The sequence below is a fragment of the Takifugu rubripes genome, chromosome 5 (genome assembly GCF_901000725.2).
Source record: "Takifugu rubripes chromosome 5, fTakRub1.2, whole genome shotgun sequence".
Classification (NCBI taxonomy): Eukaryota; Metazoa; Chordata; class Actinopteri; order Tetraodontiformes; family Tetraodontidae; genus Takifugu; species Takifugu rubripes.
In genome coordinates, this window is record NC_042289.1 from 6,895,509 (window position 1) to 6,910,147 (window position 14,639).

At 46.8% G+C, this 14,639-nt stretch overlaps 1 protein-coding gene across 1 annotated transcript in view; it reads right to left on the minus strand.

Annotated features, from left to right (window-relative positions):
* Positions 1-417: 417 nt before the first annotated feature.
* LOC101061941 (trinucleotide repeat-containing gene 6C protein-like) overlaps positions 418-14,639 on the minus strand; it is a 29,113-nt gene continuing 14,891 nt past the window's right edge. Inside the window, exons 4-19 of the mRNA XM_029835940.1 lie at positions 11,688-14,177; positions 10,294-10,455; positions 9,901-10,067; positions 9,743-9,820; positions 9,415-9,633; positions 9,101-9,238; positions 8,831-8,950; positions 8,613-8,696; positions 8,191-8,431; positions 7,927-8,091; positions 7,556-7,732; positions 7,297-7,446; positions 6,257-6,475; positions 6,073-6,146; positions 5,838-5,977; positions 418-5,756 (exon numbers count right to left, since the gene is read on the minus strand). Coding sequence (XP_029691800.1) covers positions 5,381-5,756; positions 5,838-5,977; positions 6,073-6,146; positions 6,257-6,475; positions 7,297-7,446; positions 7,556-7,732; positions 7,927-8,091; positions 8,191-8,431; positions 8,613-8,696; positions 8,831-8,950; positions 9,101-9,238; positions 9,415-9,633; positions 9,743-9,820; positions 9,901-10,067; positions 10,294-10,455; positions 11,688-14,177 — 5,000 coding nt within the window. The 3' untranslated portion in view covers positions 418-5,380. The remainder of the gene's footprint in view (positions 5,757-5,837; positions 5,978-6,072; positions 6,147-6,256; positions 6,476-7,296; positions 7,447-7,555; positions 7,733-7,926; positions 8,092-8,190; positions 8,432-8,612; positions 8,697-8,830; positions 8,951-9,100; positions 9,239-9,414; positions 9,634-9,742; positions 9,821-9,900; positions 10,068-10,293; positions 10,456-11,687; positions 14,178-14,639) is intronic.

Consider the following 14,639-nt stretch of genomic DNA (forward strand, 5'->3'; position numbering starts at 1 on the left):
CTACGGATTTAGAAACAAAAGGTATTTTCTCTTCTTCCGAAATCCATAACTTTCAGTGCTTAGAATGGTTTCCTTTACATTTTTATTCATTTTTTAATCATCATAAAAATGTACATTAAAATGGCGTGGAGTTGGTACTCTGGAACCCTGGCCTTCCTGAGACGAGATCCACTTTTTCGTGTGTGTGCAACATAGTGAGCTTTTTTCTTTTCTTTTTTTTTTAATATAAAGGAAAAAAAAAATTCTATTTAATCAACAAAACTTCAGATAGTCCATGAAATCAACATTGACACGGAACAAAGAAGGTCAAACGACAACAAGACAACACTGTTCGATCCCAGAGTTCGTGAGAGTAGCACGATAAATCTTCATTCTGTGAAGTCAGTTGTTGCACTTAGAGATTGGAAGCATTTGTCCTTTTTTTTTTTTTTTTTTAAACATTCCCATGGTTTAACTCGTTTGTGTTGCTGATTTTTCTTCTGAACTCCAGAAAACAAAAGAAAAGGAAATGTTGTAAACTGTCAGTGGCCTTGCAGAACATAAAACCGACATGAGTGAAGTGAAGGTAAATGATAAAGAACAGAAAGCTAACAAACCAAAAGAGTAGGCACCTCTGAAGCGAGCCCTACGAGCTGAGGCTCAGTCCCACGTCTCGCCTTCGCACTCTCCGCTGCTCAGATTTGGGAGAGTTGAAGCCTTCTACCCCCAACCTATGGCCACAGGTCTGCAAAATACTTTTTTTTTTTTTTTTGCTGTAATTTTTATGTAACCATTTGTGTTTTTTTTGTCTTTTCTACTTTTTTAAGGTTTACAGTCTGAAAAATGGTGCAATACTCATTTATGATCCATACTTTCTTGGATTATTCCACAATGAAAGCCACTAAGGTAGATAAACATTATATTAGAAAAACAAAAACACTTATTTTAGTCCTTGAGTAAACATATACACATGAACTGCCCCCCCTCTCCCCTCAATACTTGTCATGTTGTTCGTTTAGCTGGATGAGGGGTGAGGCGACACTCAGTGCAACGCTAGAGGCTAGTAACAATGAACATCAGGATATAATTCAGACCCCCCCCCCCCCCCCACCCAAAACAAAAAAACAAACAGTATACTGAATTGAAAAGAATCACTGGGCGGAGGTTCCTCCGCTGTAATCACAAACTCTCAGATGCAAACGTGCTCAAATCAGTCGTACGACATACAGTACAAGCAACCTTGAGCGACACACTCAAACACGACTGATGCAAATTCGTCTTAATGTCAAACTTTATCTTCAACTACGAGTGAATTTCAAATTTTACTCGCTCCCGTCCTATCAAAATAGCTCTGAAGTGTATGAATGAGACAAAAAAAAAAAAAAGACTACAAAAAGTGTTCACATTACATTATTGGCGCTTTTTTTTTTTGGATTCAAGTATTTGTTTTTTGTTATTTTGTTTTACTATGATATGTTAATCATCTCATCTTTTTTTTGGGGGGGGGGGACGTCAGGGAGTGGAAAACCGAGATCCAGTCATATACGACTGTATATGAACTAGCATGTGCATATTCAACTCAGGGCTTTGCTTTCGTTAAAGAGACGTTTGCTAAGTCAACTCTTTTCGGGGACCCCGTCCCACGCTTCGTCGATTCTGCTTTAGCTCCAGTTGCATTAGGGAAAAAAAAAAACACGAGACAAACTCTAGCGATGGAGAGCATGTCAGTTTCCCCACACCAGACAGGTAGATTAGAGTGCAGGTGAGAGGTGTGGGAGGGGGCTTCCTTCGTTTGCCTTCTGACACCTCGTTTTGATTCAAGTCGGGGACTGAAGGGTGGACAGACGCCACAGGCAATAGTGATTGTCCGCGCGTCTGAAGCGACTCTGGAAGAGAGCGAGTCCCCGGGGGTTTAAGACGTGGTACCGAATATGAGACGAGCCCCCGATTTGTGCCGCTTAAGCTGATGGGTTGCCTTCAAAAGTGTTTTATCCCCCCCCCCCCCACACACATGCACACACACACTCCGGCTGACACGGTCACCAGGTTAGACTTCCAGAAAGAACCGCCAGAAATGGTGGCGTCTGACAGCCGGGGCGAGGCGGAGAGGGCAGCGTACACAGACAGAGCGCATGCACCTTTTTCCCGGAGTGAACCGACAAAACACTTTTTTTTTGTCATTTTCCCCCCATTTTTGCAAAAAACAAACAAACAAAAAAAAACCCCATTGATGATAAAAGCAAGAAAAAAACAACAAACATGTTTTTGGTTTTTGAGATGTACCCAATGTAAGTTCAGACACACACCACCAGCCAAACCCCCCCCCCCTCCATCCCTCCCTGCGCCTCCTTGTGAAATTTCCCATGGGTTGGTGGAACACCAGCACCATTCATCTCTCCTGCCCTTCTGTTCCCCGGAGCTCCCCAGGCAGCCAAAAGAAGGACTCATCACGCTAAAGATCAATTAGGATATGTTGGCACGAGACCGAAGGACCGACTGTTTGGCCGACCGCCCGTCTGCAGCGGGTCGTGTAGTGTTTCTGAGAGAAGCTGCCTGCTAGTAAAGGTCTAAATATAAGATCTGGTGGGCGGCTGCGAACGAAGACCTCCTGTCTTTGCATAGAAATGGAAGGCTGCTGTCAGTTGAGGTGGCTCTAAGTGTAACTGAGTGCTCCCAGAGTTAAACATAAAGCACCAGTGTGAATGAGGCCTGTCAAACACAAGAAGGTCTGGAATGAGGGGGGGGGGGGGACACAACCTCCACAAAACCCCACGTGAAAACATGCCAGTTACTAAGATCAGACAGGTTTGGTGTGTGTTGCCAGGCCAAGTATCTCCTGGGGGGGGGGGGGGCTCTGCTGCTGCCTCGGAGTCAGAGAGGGGCAGGAGAGAAGCTCAACACTGCATAAAGACCGAGAATTAAAAAGTCATTCAAAAAAAGAAAAAAGAAAAATCATTATTATCAGGAACACAATCATCATCTGCATCACCAACGACAACAACAACAGCGCGCGTCGCCGCCACAAAAACAAACAATGTAAAAACTAATGCACGATGGCAAATCCATAAGTGCGACCGAGAAAAACAAAAGAACGTCGAACCGTCTCCGTCTCTGGATAAAGTGATCCTTGCAGGAAAGAGACGGAGGAGGCTGCTGAGGACAGACGCTGGCGCAGCAGTAGTAGTAAACTGAATACAGGTGGGCCAGTTCTGAAAGAGCTGCTCTTGGCTGGGGGGGGGGGAGCGAGTCTGTAGGTGTCCGCAGGGAGGCGTCGAGCGAGCGGTAGGCTGGGGGGGGTGATGACGAGGGCTGCTGCAGAGCCTTGCTCTCTGCTGCAGGCAGGCACTCAGTGGCCACACTATCACACAGGTTGGCAGGGCCTCCGAAGATGTGGGGGGGGGGGGGGGGGGGGGGGAAGGACCACAAAAGAACATGGCGGTCCTCCCTGCTGGACCGAGTAGAACGCAGAACATTTCCAGACACAAAGGCTATAGATTTCAAAGTATGCAATATAACAGTGATATTTACCTGGATGATGAACGCGGCCGCTTGGGCAGGGAGGAGGGGTGGGGGGGGTCCGTGCCGCGCGCGTCATCAGCCCAGTTAGTTTGTTCTTTTGTACTTTCCCTTCAGTTTGCTACCAGCGTGACATCTTCTCTGGTCCCACTCTTGTGAAGGAAGAAGGAGTATTCAAAAAAAAAAAGGAAACTTCACATCCGTGTTCAAAAATAAGTATATCGAGAAGCCACTATGCAGATTGCTTTGTCCTTTCTTCAGTTTTAATTTGCCAGTGTTGCCTCTCTTTCTCCTATTTGTTGGTTTTCTGGGTATAAAAGAGCGGCGCTGCTCTTGATAAGTGCTATGACAGACCGACTATTCACAAATCTTTGCATCTTAGTTTTTTTTTGTTATTTTTTTTTTTTTACATATGCAAATTTGGAAAACAAAAACAAACAAAAGTTCATCTGGTATATTGGGTAAAAAGGAAATCAGGCTACCCTTATTTTGGTTTAATGCCTTCAGTCCAAACACGCACGCACACATGCACACACACATACACACACACACACACACACACACACACACACACACAATCATTCCTCTCCTAACCCTCAGTCACTGGGATCAGTCAGGAGAGCAGGCTGGCTGAAGAAGTGCTTCATGTGTGCATCCTTGTATCCATGACAGAGGGTGGTGAAAGACCAGCATGCTACTCTCCTAAACTCACACACTTTTGTGTGTGTGTGTGTGGGATCTGAAAGGGCATTAGTGGCAGTTTTGGAGTGAACGAGTGAGTGGGAGATGCACTTCAGTCATTAGTTTCAGCTCTCTTTGTGAGAGGCCACGGCGGGGGGGGGGGGGGTGACTTGGACGGTAGAGTCTGTGGCTAATATTGCACATCAGTTGAAATGGTGTTTTTTTCTTCCAAATGAAGAAAAAAACAAACAAATCGCCGACTACACCGGCGATCGTATTTCCGACTTGAGGTTTTCCAAACCGCCAGTGAGAGGGTCCAACCTGCAAGCTGCCTCGCAGGTGAATTGAGGTGCATCAATGTATCTCATTTACAGTTCCAAAATAATAGCAGTGGTTCATTTCATCATCCATCATGTCTGTAACTGTACACCCCCCTGAAATGCACCCACAGTTAGGTACGATTGACAGACACATCAGTTCTTTGCAATGATTTAGGGGGGAAAAAAGAGAAGAGACGAACCACTACAAAAATAAATGGCTTGAAATCAGCGAACAGAGTTGCATCATTCCCTTTGAGCGTTGTTTGGGGAACTTGGTCGGCTTGCAAAAATGCACTGAAAATGGGAGCTGTGGTTGCTTATGTATAGCCGCAGCAGCATGTATACTCCACTCAGGTTTCACTGGCTCAGAAATAAGGGTGTGCAAGTGTCTATATGCTTCTTCACCAAGTTCAGTGAGTGAGGATAGCAGGGCAGGAAAAAAGAGGTTAAGGCTAATATTAGTGCTGAGAGAAACAAAACGTTATGTGTGGATCAGCTGACTTTGACTTTGGGAATGATGCCTTGTCATGGATCTCTGAGGTGCAGTGTGACTGCCTCAAAAAGGCAGAGTTGGCAGCCCCTCACTGTGTCAGTCTGAGTAAAGTAAATTTCACATGGCATGTATTCAGAGGTTCGATTCTGTAAAAGTTGCTGAGTAAAAGATTTCCTGTGTCTCTAGACGCAAGAGCGGAACACTGATCGTAATCTCTCCCAGATGAAATGTTAGCAAAAACAAAGAGTTGGAGGTTGGCAAGGGCGCGTGGTGAGGATGTAGCCTTGTCCTCCTCCTCGTCTCTGTTTCTCTGACACACCCACAATGATTATCTCCACAATGATTTCAAAGGTTTTTGCTTTTCCACGTCGGCGGATGTCGAGTTTCCATCCTACATTGATTCTCCGCTCAGCAGGTCCCCGGGCAGCAGCGTATTGATTGGGGTGGGACTGCCCATGACCCGTCCCTCCTCTGAACTCGGGGGCCTCCACAGGCTGGAATACTGCTGCACGCCACCCCACAGCAGCTCCCCGCCCGACTTCGCTCCAGCGCTGCTGCTGCTGCCGTTGTTGTTGTTGTTCCAGTGGGATGAGTGACCGATCGGGTGGGATGCTCCAGAGCTGGCGCCGCCCATCCTGGTCTGATTGGTGCCTGGAGTGGCCTGCCAGCTGGTCGTGCCACCGAGCAACTGGCCTTGTGCAAAGAAGCGATTTACTTCCTCCTCCCCGGCAAACTCTGCCAGGATGGTCGTGTTCCCGAGCACGCACCTGGATGAAGACGACAGAAAAACAAGCGGATGAAGATCGTCACAAAAACAACTCGGACCTTCAGACAGTTCTAAGACATACATGTGCAGGGACTTCTGAGCCTTGGCAGCCTCATCCTTGGAGCTGTAGCGCACCACAGCGCTGCCCTGTGTCAGGTTGAGGTGGAACGTGATAAGGGGGCCGTGCTGCATGCACAGTGTACGCAGAGTGGAACCGTCGATCTGGGACACAAACATGCACAAATGAGTTCAAATGTCATCATTTCAAAAGGCTACAAATCTGTGGAAACCAAGACAGACATGCTGCATACTGGTACCTGCGGAGTGAGATTTCTCAGCACCAGCCAGCTGCTGGTCCTGGTCGAGCTGTCGGTACTCCATGTGGTACCTGCTAAGGTGATGGCACCACAAGGAAGAAAAGGACAAGGATAAGAAATAACTATAAAATGGGTCTTTTAATAATATTTAATGCATCAGACAAATAATACACAAAAGCACCACCTGTGGTGTAAGAGCTGCTCCAGCCTTGAGCTAATCCCAGGGAACTGCCCCCCCACGTGGAGGCAGGTTTGGTGTTAGTGAGGCCAGGTGGTGGGCGGGAAGGGGCTGTGTTGGAGGTTCTTGGGGCCTGGGGGACCTTCCATAGGTCATGTGAAAGTGAGGCCTGGCTGTGCGAAATGGGGCCTGGAGACCAAGTAGATTTCATTTCTGACAGTTTACCTGGATAGAAAAGAAATGATGGAACTTTAAACCTAAATCACAGAAAGAAGGCGTGCCACGGGGGACAAAGATTTCACCAAATACAACCTCTCATGCCACAGACAAGGAGAGCAAAGACACACTAACACCACAGGGGAAATACACTGCACGACAGCAGAGCTGATGGGGAGGAAGGGGGGTCGTATCATAGAGGCACAGGGACTTGATTTAACAGGAGGTATGTGGTTCTTCACTGAGCGGTTCACGTTCTGGGTAACAGCAGAGAGGGGGAAAGGTCGGTCTGCAGGAATTCAGTCACCGCAATGGGGAGTGAGAGTGCTACAGATCATCCATGTACCTGCATCGTCCGTCTCCGGGGACGACATACTGAACGAGCTAGAGTAGGCACTGACTGGCCAATCAGTGGATGGAGGCTGAGCCTCACTCTGAGATGGAGTGGGAGAGGAGCCTGAGGCGATGCCAGCAACAAACAGACAAACACAAACAAATAAGAAAAAAATAGGAGAGAAAAAAAATGGGGCAAAGGAAAATGCACAACCAGCAAAGGCAGCGAGCCCATTAAAAAGAAAACAGAACTGAGTGATAATGAGCGTAAAGGCAGAAAGTAGGAAAATTAACAAAGAAATGAAAGAGAAGCAGACGCCTGGTGGCAGCAGCTCAGACAACTTCAGTGGGCTTCCACGGACAGAAATATGTTCTTTCACAACCCTCTAAGGCTGCAGGGTTTGCATGACCTATAATATGGTGCAAAGAAAATCTCTAAAAAAAATAAAAATAAAAAAACCAATCACAAAATAGATTGTGAATCCCTCCACTCTCACCTCCACTTCTGTCCCGCAGCAGGTAGCGGTTAACATCCTGTATGGTGGTGTTGATGGTGGGCCCACTGGGCACACTACCAGGGGTCACATTAGGGTCTGTCTCAGGGTCGATATTCTGGAGACCTTTCCAGGGCACCCCGGGGCAGAACTCTAAAATAAAAATAAAAAATAAAAAATAATAATAAAAAAAAGAGTATTATTTTTATCTGAACACAATAGCACAACATTAAGCAACACATCTTGAATGGCCAGTCCATACCTGGTGGCCAGTTGATATTGGTCCCATTGGCCATCTTGTCGCTGCTGCTCTTGCCCTGCCCCCAGCTGTCGGGAGGGACCAGGGTGCTGCTGGGGGAGTCCGAGCTGGTCATCAGGTTGTAGGGGCTGTAGGAGTCCTCCAGCTGATGAGGCTTACCGGGTGGACAAAGGTTGGCACCTGAGGAATTGTGACGACGCTTTTAGAAGGCAGTGATGAAATGTAGAGATGTTGTGACTACATTTTAAGGAATTTTTAATGGGAACAAATGCGATTTTTAATCAAGGAAAAACACCATTTAATCTGATAAAGAATCAGGAATATCACCAATTTTGATGCTGTTCATTTAGCCAGGATTCTGCTCGTTTCCGTACCGTGCTTGCCCAGGTTGGGCTCTAGAGGAGAGGAATTTCCTGAAAGGCTTTCCATGGAGTGAGGATGAGTCCACTGTGACAGGCGGGACTGAGGCTGGGGGGGTTCCTTCATTGCCAGACCTCCCACCTCCATACAGCTTACATTCATGTTTGGATTCATTCCAGCTGCACACAGCAACACAATACCACAAAAGGCAGTGTAACCATACACATATACTAATATACTGCATAATTCACTCAAAAGAGAAGTTAAATAGTCCTCACCGAGAGAGTAGGGGCTGTAGGTGTTGGGAGACGACTGTGGCTCTTTGGTCTGCATGTCAGGGAAGCCTGGAGCCTGGGGGTGACCTGGAAATGAATCCATGGTGGATTTAGCCCCACTCGGATGCAGGCCTGAGTGAGAAGGGGGCGGCTGCTGTTGCTGCTGCTTCATCAGCAGAGCCTGGGCCAGCTGTCGCTGGTGCTGCTGGATCTGCTGCTGCATGTTACTGATTGTACGTGCAACCTGTGACACCATCACAAAGTAGACAAGGTTTTGAAAATCTTTCTCTGCAAGAGTTATGCAAAACTAGCAACATTAATATGAAAATAACCACGCACAAAAGGACACTCGAAATAATCATGCGCAGAGCCTGAATGACAAAGAACTGGAAAGATTAGAAAACTTGTCCCGAGTGCAACCTTACCTGCTGCTCTTGTTGTCGAATGGGGCCGGAAACATTGCGCTGCGCCTGCAACATCTGTTGCTGAATTTGTAAACGCTGGTAAGCCTGCATATCAGGTAAAAACACAGTTTAGATATAAGTACCATATTTTGTACTTTCACTCATTTTAACTCAGTAGCACACGGAGTAACATCAGAGGCATCGAATAAACCAGGAGAGCAGAAGAGGCAGAGACTCACCAGTTGCAGCTGGTAAAGTTGATTCAGAAGAGTCATATGTTGAGGGTTTATTGGTGTGGTTAAAAGTGCAGGATTCAGACCAATGTTTTTTGCTGCAAACTGTAAGAGCTGTGCTTGAACCTGAAAGATGGGGTTTGGAACTCAGTGAACATGCCATCAAGTGCAACTTCCAAAGAGTGGATAAATAACAGATGAAGAACACATTTTTAATCATATTTGATGGCACTGGAGTGCAGCGAGGGAAATACGGGCACGTTTGTGTGTTTGCACCTGAGGGGAGAGAAACTGAGGCACTTGAGCACGTAGACTAGGCTGAGGGGAATTGAGAGGCGGCACAGGCGGTTGAGGAGGCTGCGGCTGCTGCACCGCTCTGGCTTGTGATGCTCCACCAAACATTCCACTCTGCATCTGCCAGACGGAAAAGGACGACATAATCAAAAATTAAAGAAAAATAAATAACTTGCAAAATAACGTAATCAACATTTTTTCCCCTCAGAATGAGATTTAATATGTAAAGCAAATGAGAATAAACATTTTGAATGTTGTGCTGCATAGCAGTTCTTCAGATGAATGAGGCATTTAACCTTGTCCATGAAGGGCAAGCGTGGGTCTGCAGAAGGGTCTTTGGAGAGGAGTGGAGGCCGAGGGCAGCTCATGGGCTTATTGATTAGTCCATTGTTGTAGTCATGGCCGCTTATCGCCATTCCTCGCTTATCCAGTTCTGTTTTCTTCTCCAACAGGGCACTCATGGCCTGATCCAGGTTCATGTTGTTGCTCTTTAGAGCCTCTTCTGCTGGATCCCTCTGCAGAAGAAACCAGGAGGCATCAGTAATGCAGACACAAGCAAAAAACAATGATAGATGAGCCTGTAATATCGCCATTTAGAAGGCAGGAAAGCTAAAAAGGACTCACGGGGAAGCCCATATCTGTCAGCTGTTTGATAAGACGATTCATGATCCAGGTATCTTCTTGCTTCCCTGGGACTTTACCCTGGGTGTGGAGTTCGGGGAAAATGATATTTTACCCAGAAATGTGAGAAAATCAAAGCAAATATTGTTTATCAGACTTACCTTCTGTGCAATTTTTTTAGATGCATTACCCCAAGAGTTACAGGAGGAGTTGCTCTCTTGGGAAGCAGCACTGTTCCACATGTCTCCGTCCTCAGCATCCCACTGACCCCCTGACAAGTTCAGCTCTTCTCCTCCCCCTCCCCATCCGTCTTGCATAGGTTTGGGAGCTGCATAATCAAAAGCATTGTGAGAAACTCATCAAAAGAGAAATTATATATGAAAAATGTATTAGCCTGCAAAAATTAGGGTATTTTAATCGTGCATCTGACATGAAGAGCGACGGCCACTAGGGGTCAGTATTTATTCTAGGTAACAGTGCAGACATGATTGAGAATGCGGTACTTATTAGCAGGTGTTCACAGTATGTAAAAGCATACAAAAAGACCTGTTTACCAGGTTTGCAAGATGTGGATGTGATCCCTGGGTTGCCATCACCCCAGCTCCCAGTAGGCTTTCCCCAGGCAGACGTTCCATTATCCACAGAGACGGGAGCGGGTGCAGGTTCCCCCCACGAGCTCTCTGATTTTGCGTGGGAGCTGGGTATCTCTCCCCAACCTTAAGGATTCGCAAACAAAAAAAGCCCTGTCAATGATCATATTTTCTACATGCAATGCTTTTTATGTATACAGAGTATAAACATAATTTTGCATCACTGAGGTTATCGTGAAATTTAAGGAGCCTTTTTTGGTGCAGTCGTTAGAATTAGTCTTTCTAACAACAACAAAATTAATTATCCTGTTTTCTATATTAATACTTCACCGTGGAAACTTTCTCCCTGACAACAAAGAGACAAGAAATGATAAATATACATCTGATGAAACCCAACTTTGAACATAAATCAGTCTTTGGCAAATACCATAGCCGTGTTTATCCTTGTGTTTATGAGTGGGAAATGCAGATTGTGCAGGAGGGCAACAATCTGGACTTGGCTTATCAGGAGAAAATGCCCATTTAAGATTTGGCATGGCCAAAACCCCCTTGGCATGACAGGCACAGCGCTGTCCATGGACCTGTGGCAGTGCCAGGATCAGCTTAGCTCTCTCTCCAGGAAGAGGTCAAGTCTTAAAAGCTGCTCCAAACTTATAGCTAATGCTCAATCTTTTAGCATGAACAGCATGTGGAAGAAGGCTTTATATAGAGTGAAAGAAAGCATATTGAGCCCAAACCAAACGTAACTGACTCAAACAAAATTAATCTATACTCTTATTTTATTAGTTTTAATCAGCTAGTGATAGGGACAATCTGTCTATGACTGACGTATAATGATGTATAGTTGTCTGGTATATGCTTTATGTGTTCTTATGCGGAGGTTTTGTCGAGGCACAAATGTCGACCATCGTGTTGACATGCTATCTCAAGGGCACTGTACATGCCACCTGCTGTTGGTTTTACTGAGAAGCGGAAGGATTCAACACTCCTTCAAAAAAACAGTGGTTTGCTGTACCTACAATCAGCTACCACCTGACAGACGGTAACTCCCATTTAATCACAAACTTCTAACTCTCTGCAACACTTTTCCTACACAACACTTTGTAAAGAACATTGTAGCTCTTCCTTTTGAGTTGGCTGTGCCTTTGTGGAATGTGACATAGGGCCGCACTGGTTAACTCGTTGGGATAAGGAGAGCAAAGTAGGTCAAGATTTTACCTTTAAGAAGGATCAACAGATTGGAGCTTAACGGAACTGTGCTGACACACAAGAGCCGGCGCTCCGTTTTGGCATCATTATTGTAAACCATGAAAACAAATACATAAATAGATATTTATGCACACTAAAAACTGGGTTACCTTGCGCTGCAAGGGGACCCCTGTTGTGAGATGGCCCAGACTGATGCTGTACGACAGAATCCATGGTCCCACCTGTAGGCCCTGTGTTCTGGGGTGTTTGGGTATGGTTCTGTAAAGGTGCAGGTGGCCCATGAAAGGGGTGATTGTGAGGAGGAGGGTGGTGGTTGTTGTTCAAGCCTTGGGGGTTATTGCCTCCAGTGTTGACTTTTGTCTGTGACATTCCAGAATTGTTTCTATCCCACAGGTTGACTGTTTTGTTGTAGGTACCTGGGTCACCCCAAGCAGAGGTCCCATCATCTATCTCCATCTTGCGTCGGATTGAAGTTGGAGAGGGCTCTTCCCAGCCTGTTGGGTCAGATGAGGAGTCCTGCTTACTGCCACTCCAGCCTGCACTCTGTTTTACTGTGACAGACCCACTCCAAGATCCCATACCCTCTCCTACACTACTGCTATTTGGCCCATCCTGGGATTTACCAGCCCAGCCTTGGCTAGGTCCACTGGGACGCTGGCCTGTTGGTTCTCCCCATCCAGCATTACCTCCAGCCCCAGACACACCGGGTGCTGCTGAAGACATTCCCCAGCCTCTTGGTATTTCCTTCCAGCCTCCTGCCTCTCCCTCCCAGCTAGGGTTATTGGGGCTCTTTTTGCTCTCTTCTGGCTCTCTCCAGTCCCGGACATTATTGCCACCTCCACTCGTGCTCCAACTGTGAGATGCTTTTGGTTGCTCTCCCCAGCCCTGGGATGTTGTCTTAATATGAGACTCATCCCAACCAGCTGATTTCTCTCCCCAGCCTTGACCCCCATTTTTGGGTATACTGCTCGCAGGTCCTCCTGTTGGAGGTGTTGACCAGCCTCCAGTGCCACCTGGGGGTTTCATGTTGGTGGGGGATTCACCCCAACCAGAACCAGACTGGTTGGTAGCAGCTATGCTTCCACCCCAACCTGAAGCTCCCTGAGATCCAGCCAAATCATTTTTGCTCCCAGGTTCAGTTCTTTGAGAAGGACCCATATTAGTATTTGAAGGCCCGTGAGCATCGTTAGGGGCAGTTGATCCTGAGCCCCATGATTCAGTGTCTACATTTTTCTTGCTTTTAGCATCATCCATGTCCCAGGATGTGTGTTGGCGAACAGGGGTCTGTCCCCAGCCAGTGTTACACAATACCCTTGGATCCAAATCCTGTGCTGGTATTAGAGGAACTGGATTATCTCTGGATGTGTGATCTCTATGCCTGGGATGCGATTCCATGCTGTCGCTGCTTCCTTCACTGGCACCAGCTGTGCTCACAGCTCTGCTCCAAGGACTAGGCTGTAGATCCTGGGGAGGAGAACTTGGAGTATCCCAGCCTCCCTGTGGCTCTTCATGGTGCTGCTTTCCCCAACCACCGCCTGACTGTTCGCTCCAGTTTCCAGAGTTTCCTCCTCCATTTCCTCCATGGCTCCAGCCAGAATCCCAGGCAGGTGTCTCCTTGGATGTGGGTGCTTTTGAATCACCACTTAAACCCCACACAGGGCTACCATCTTCACCATTGACCTGTGGAGCTCCTGGTGAAGGCTGGGATACAGATAACCCTACAGGTGTATTTCCCCAGCTGGATAAGTGGTGAATGGGGCTATGAGGTTCTTGCTTGGTATGATTTGGTCCATCAGTTTTAAGGTTCTGGGGTTCTGAACTGAAAGACACATTTGTGGATGGGGAAGGATGTGACTCTAATGTGTCAGAGGCCATTATGTTACCCCAGGCACTGCCAATCCCCGAGGAAATGCTGCTAGTGTTGCCTCCAGTTGAGGTGCTGGTCTGGGCTGGTGCAGGGCCTGGTTGATTACAAGAGTTGGATGTAGATTGAGGAGGTGAGATGGTGTTAGCTCCCCCTGAGCTGCCTCCCCCTGTACTACCCCCTTCATGTCCTAACACAGGCCATGCAGAAGGGTTAGCGTTTGGGTTTAGGTTCAAGTTAAAGTTGGCAGCAGATGATGATGAAGACGATCCCCAGCCCCTACTGCTTCCTGCCCCTACTGGGCTGTCACTCTTCATTTCAGTGCCTACTGAAGACTGAGAGGGACAATGAGAAGGTCCTGGCCCAGAGCCCCAGCTGCGATTGGCTGCAACCGGGTTAGATAGCATGCTGGTTCCAGTATGACTGGTGTGGTTGAGTCCACTATTGGCTTTGTTGCTAAGGTGGTTGGCAGGTAAGTGGCCAGTCTGGCTATTGGCCCCTGTGGCCATATTCACCACACTACAGCTATTACTGGTACTGCCACTGCTGGTCAGGTGACCAGGGTCAGTGTCCACAGGACATCCTCCAGGAGAGGCCTGGCTGTGTCTGAGCTTAATCAAAGGCCAAGCCTCTGTGTCCCTCTGGTCAATGATCAGTGGATCCCAGTCACCAAGAATGATGGAAGATGCAGCACTTGTGGCACTCCTGTTGGATGGCGAGACTCCCCAGAGGGGATTATCATACTGGGCTCCTTGGCCACTCAGCGGGGACAGATCTGTATGGGAGTAAAGAAATAATGCATTAGTTGGGTGGGAGGAAAGATCTTTAATGTATATATGTCCTCACACCCACATCAGCTTAAGTCTGGTAGAAATACCATGGAAACTTCTGAGACGCATGCTTAGGTGCACGATGCTTTGTTAATAAAAATAAATAACAAGCACCCACACAGAATGCACAAACATATAAAGAAGGATTATGGCAGCAGAGAGCCTTATTTAGAAAATAAAAGCATAAAAAACAGACTGAAGTCTTTACAGCCACACATTTTCTTACATTTATTTCCCATTATGCAATTACCCAAGATGAGACCAATGTCTTCCATCAGTAACAAAAATCTAGATTTTAAGAACGAAGATGTTGCTGAACTGGGAAACGTAAACATACATGTCTATTATGGAAGAGTTTTCTTTAAAATATATATATTTGTATTTAATATGTTTTATTTTGTTATTCG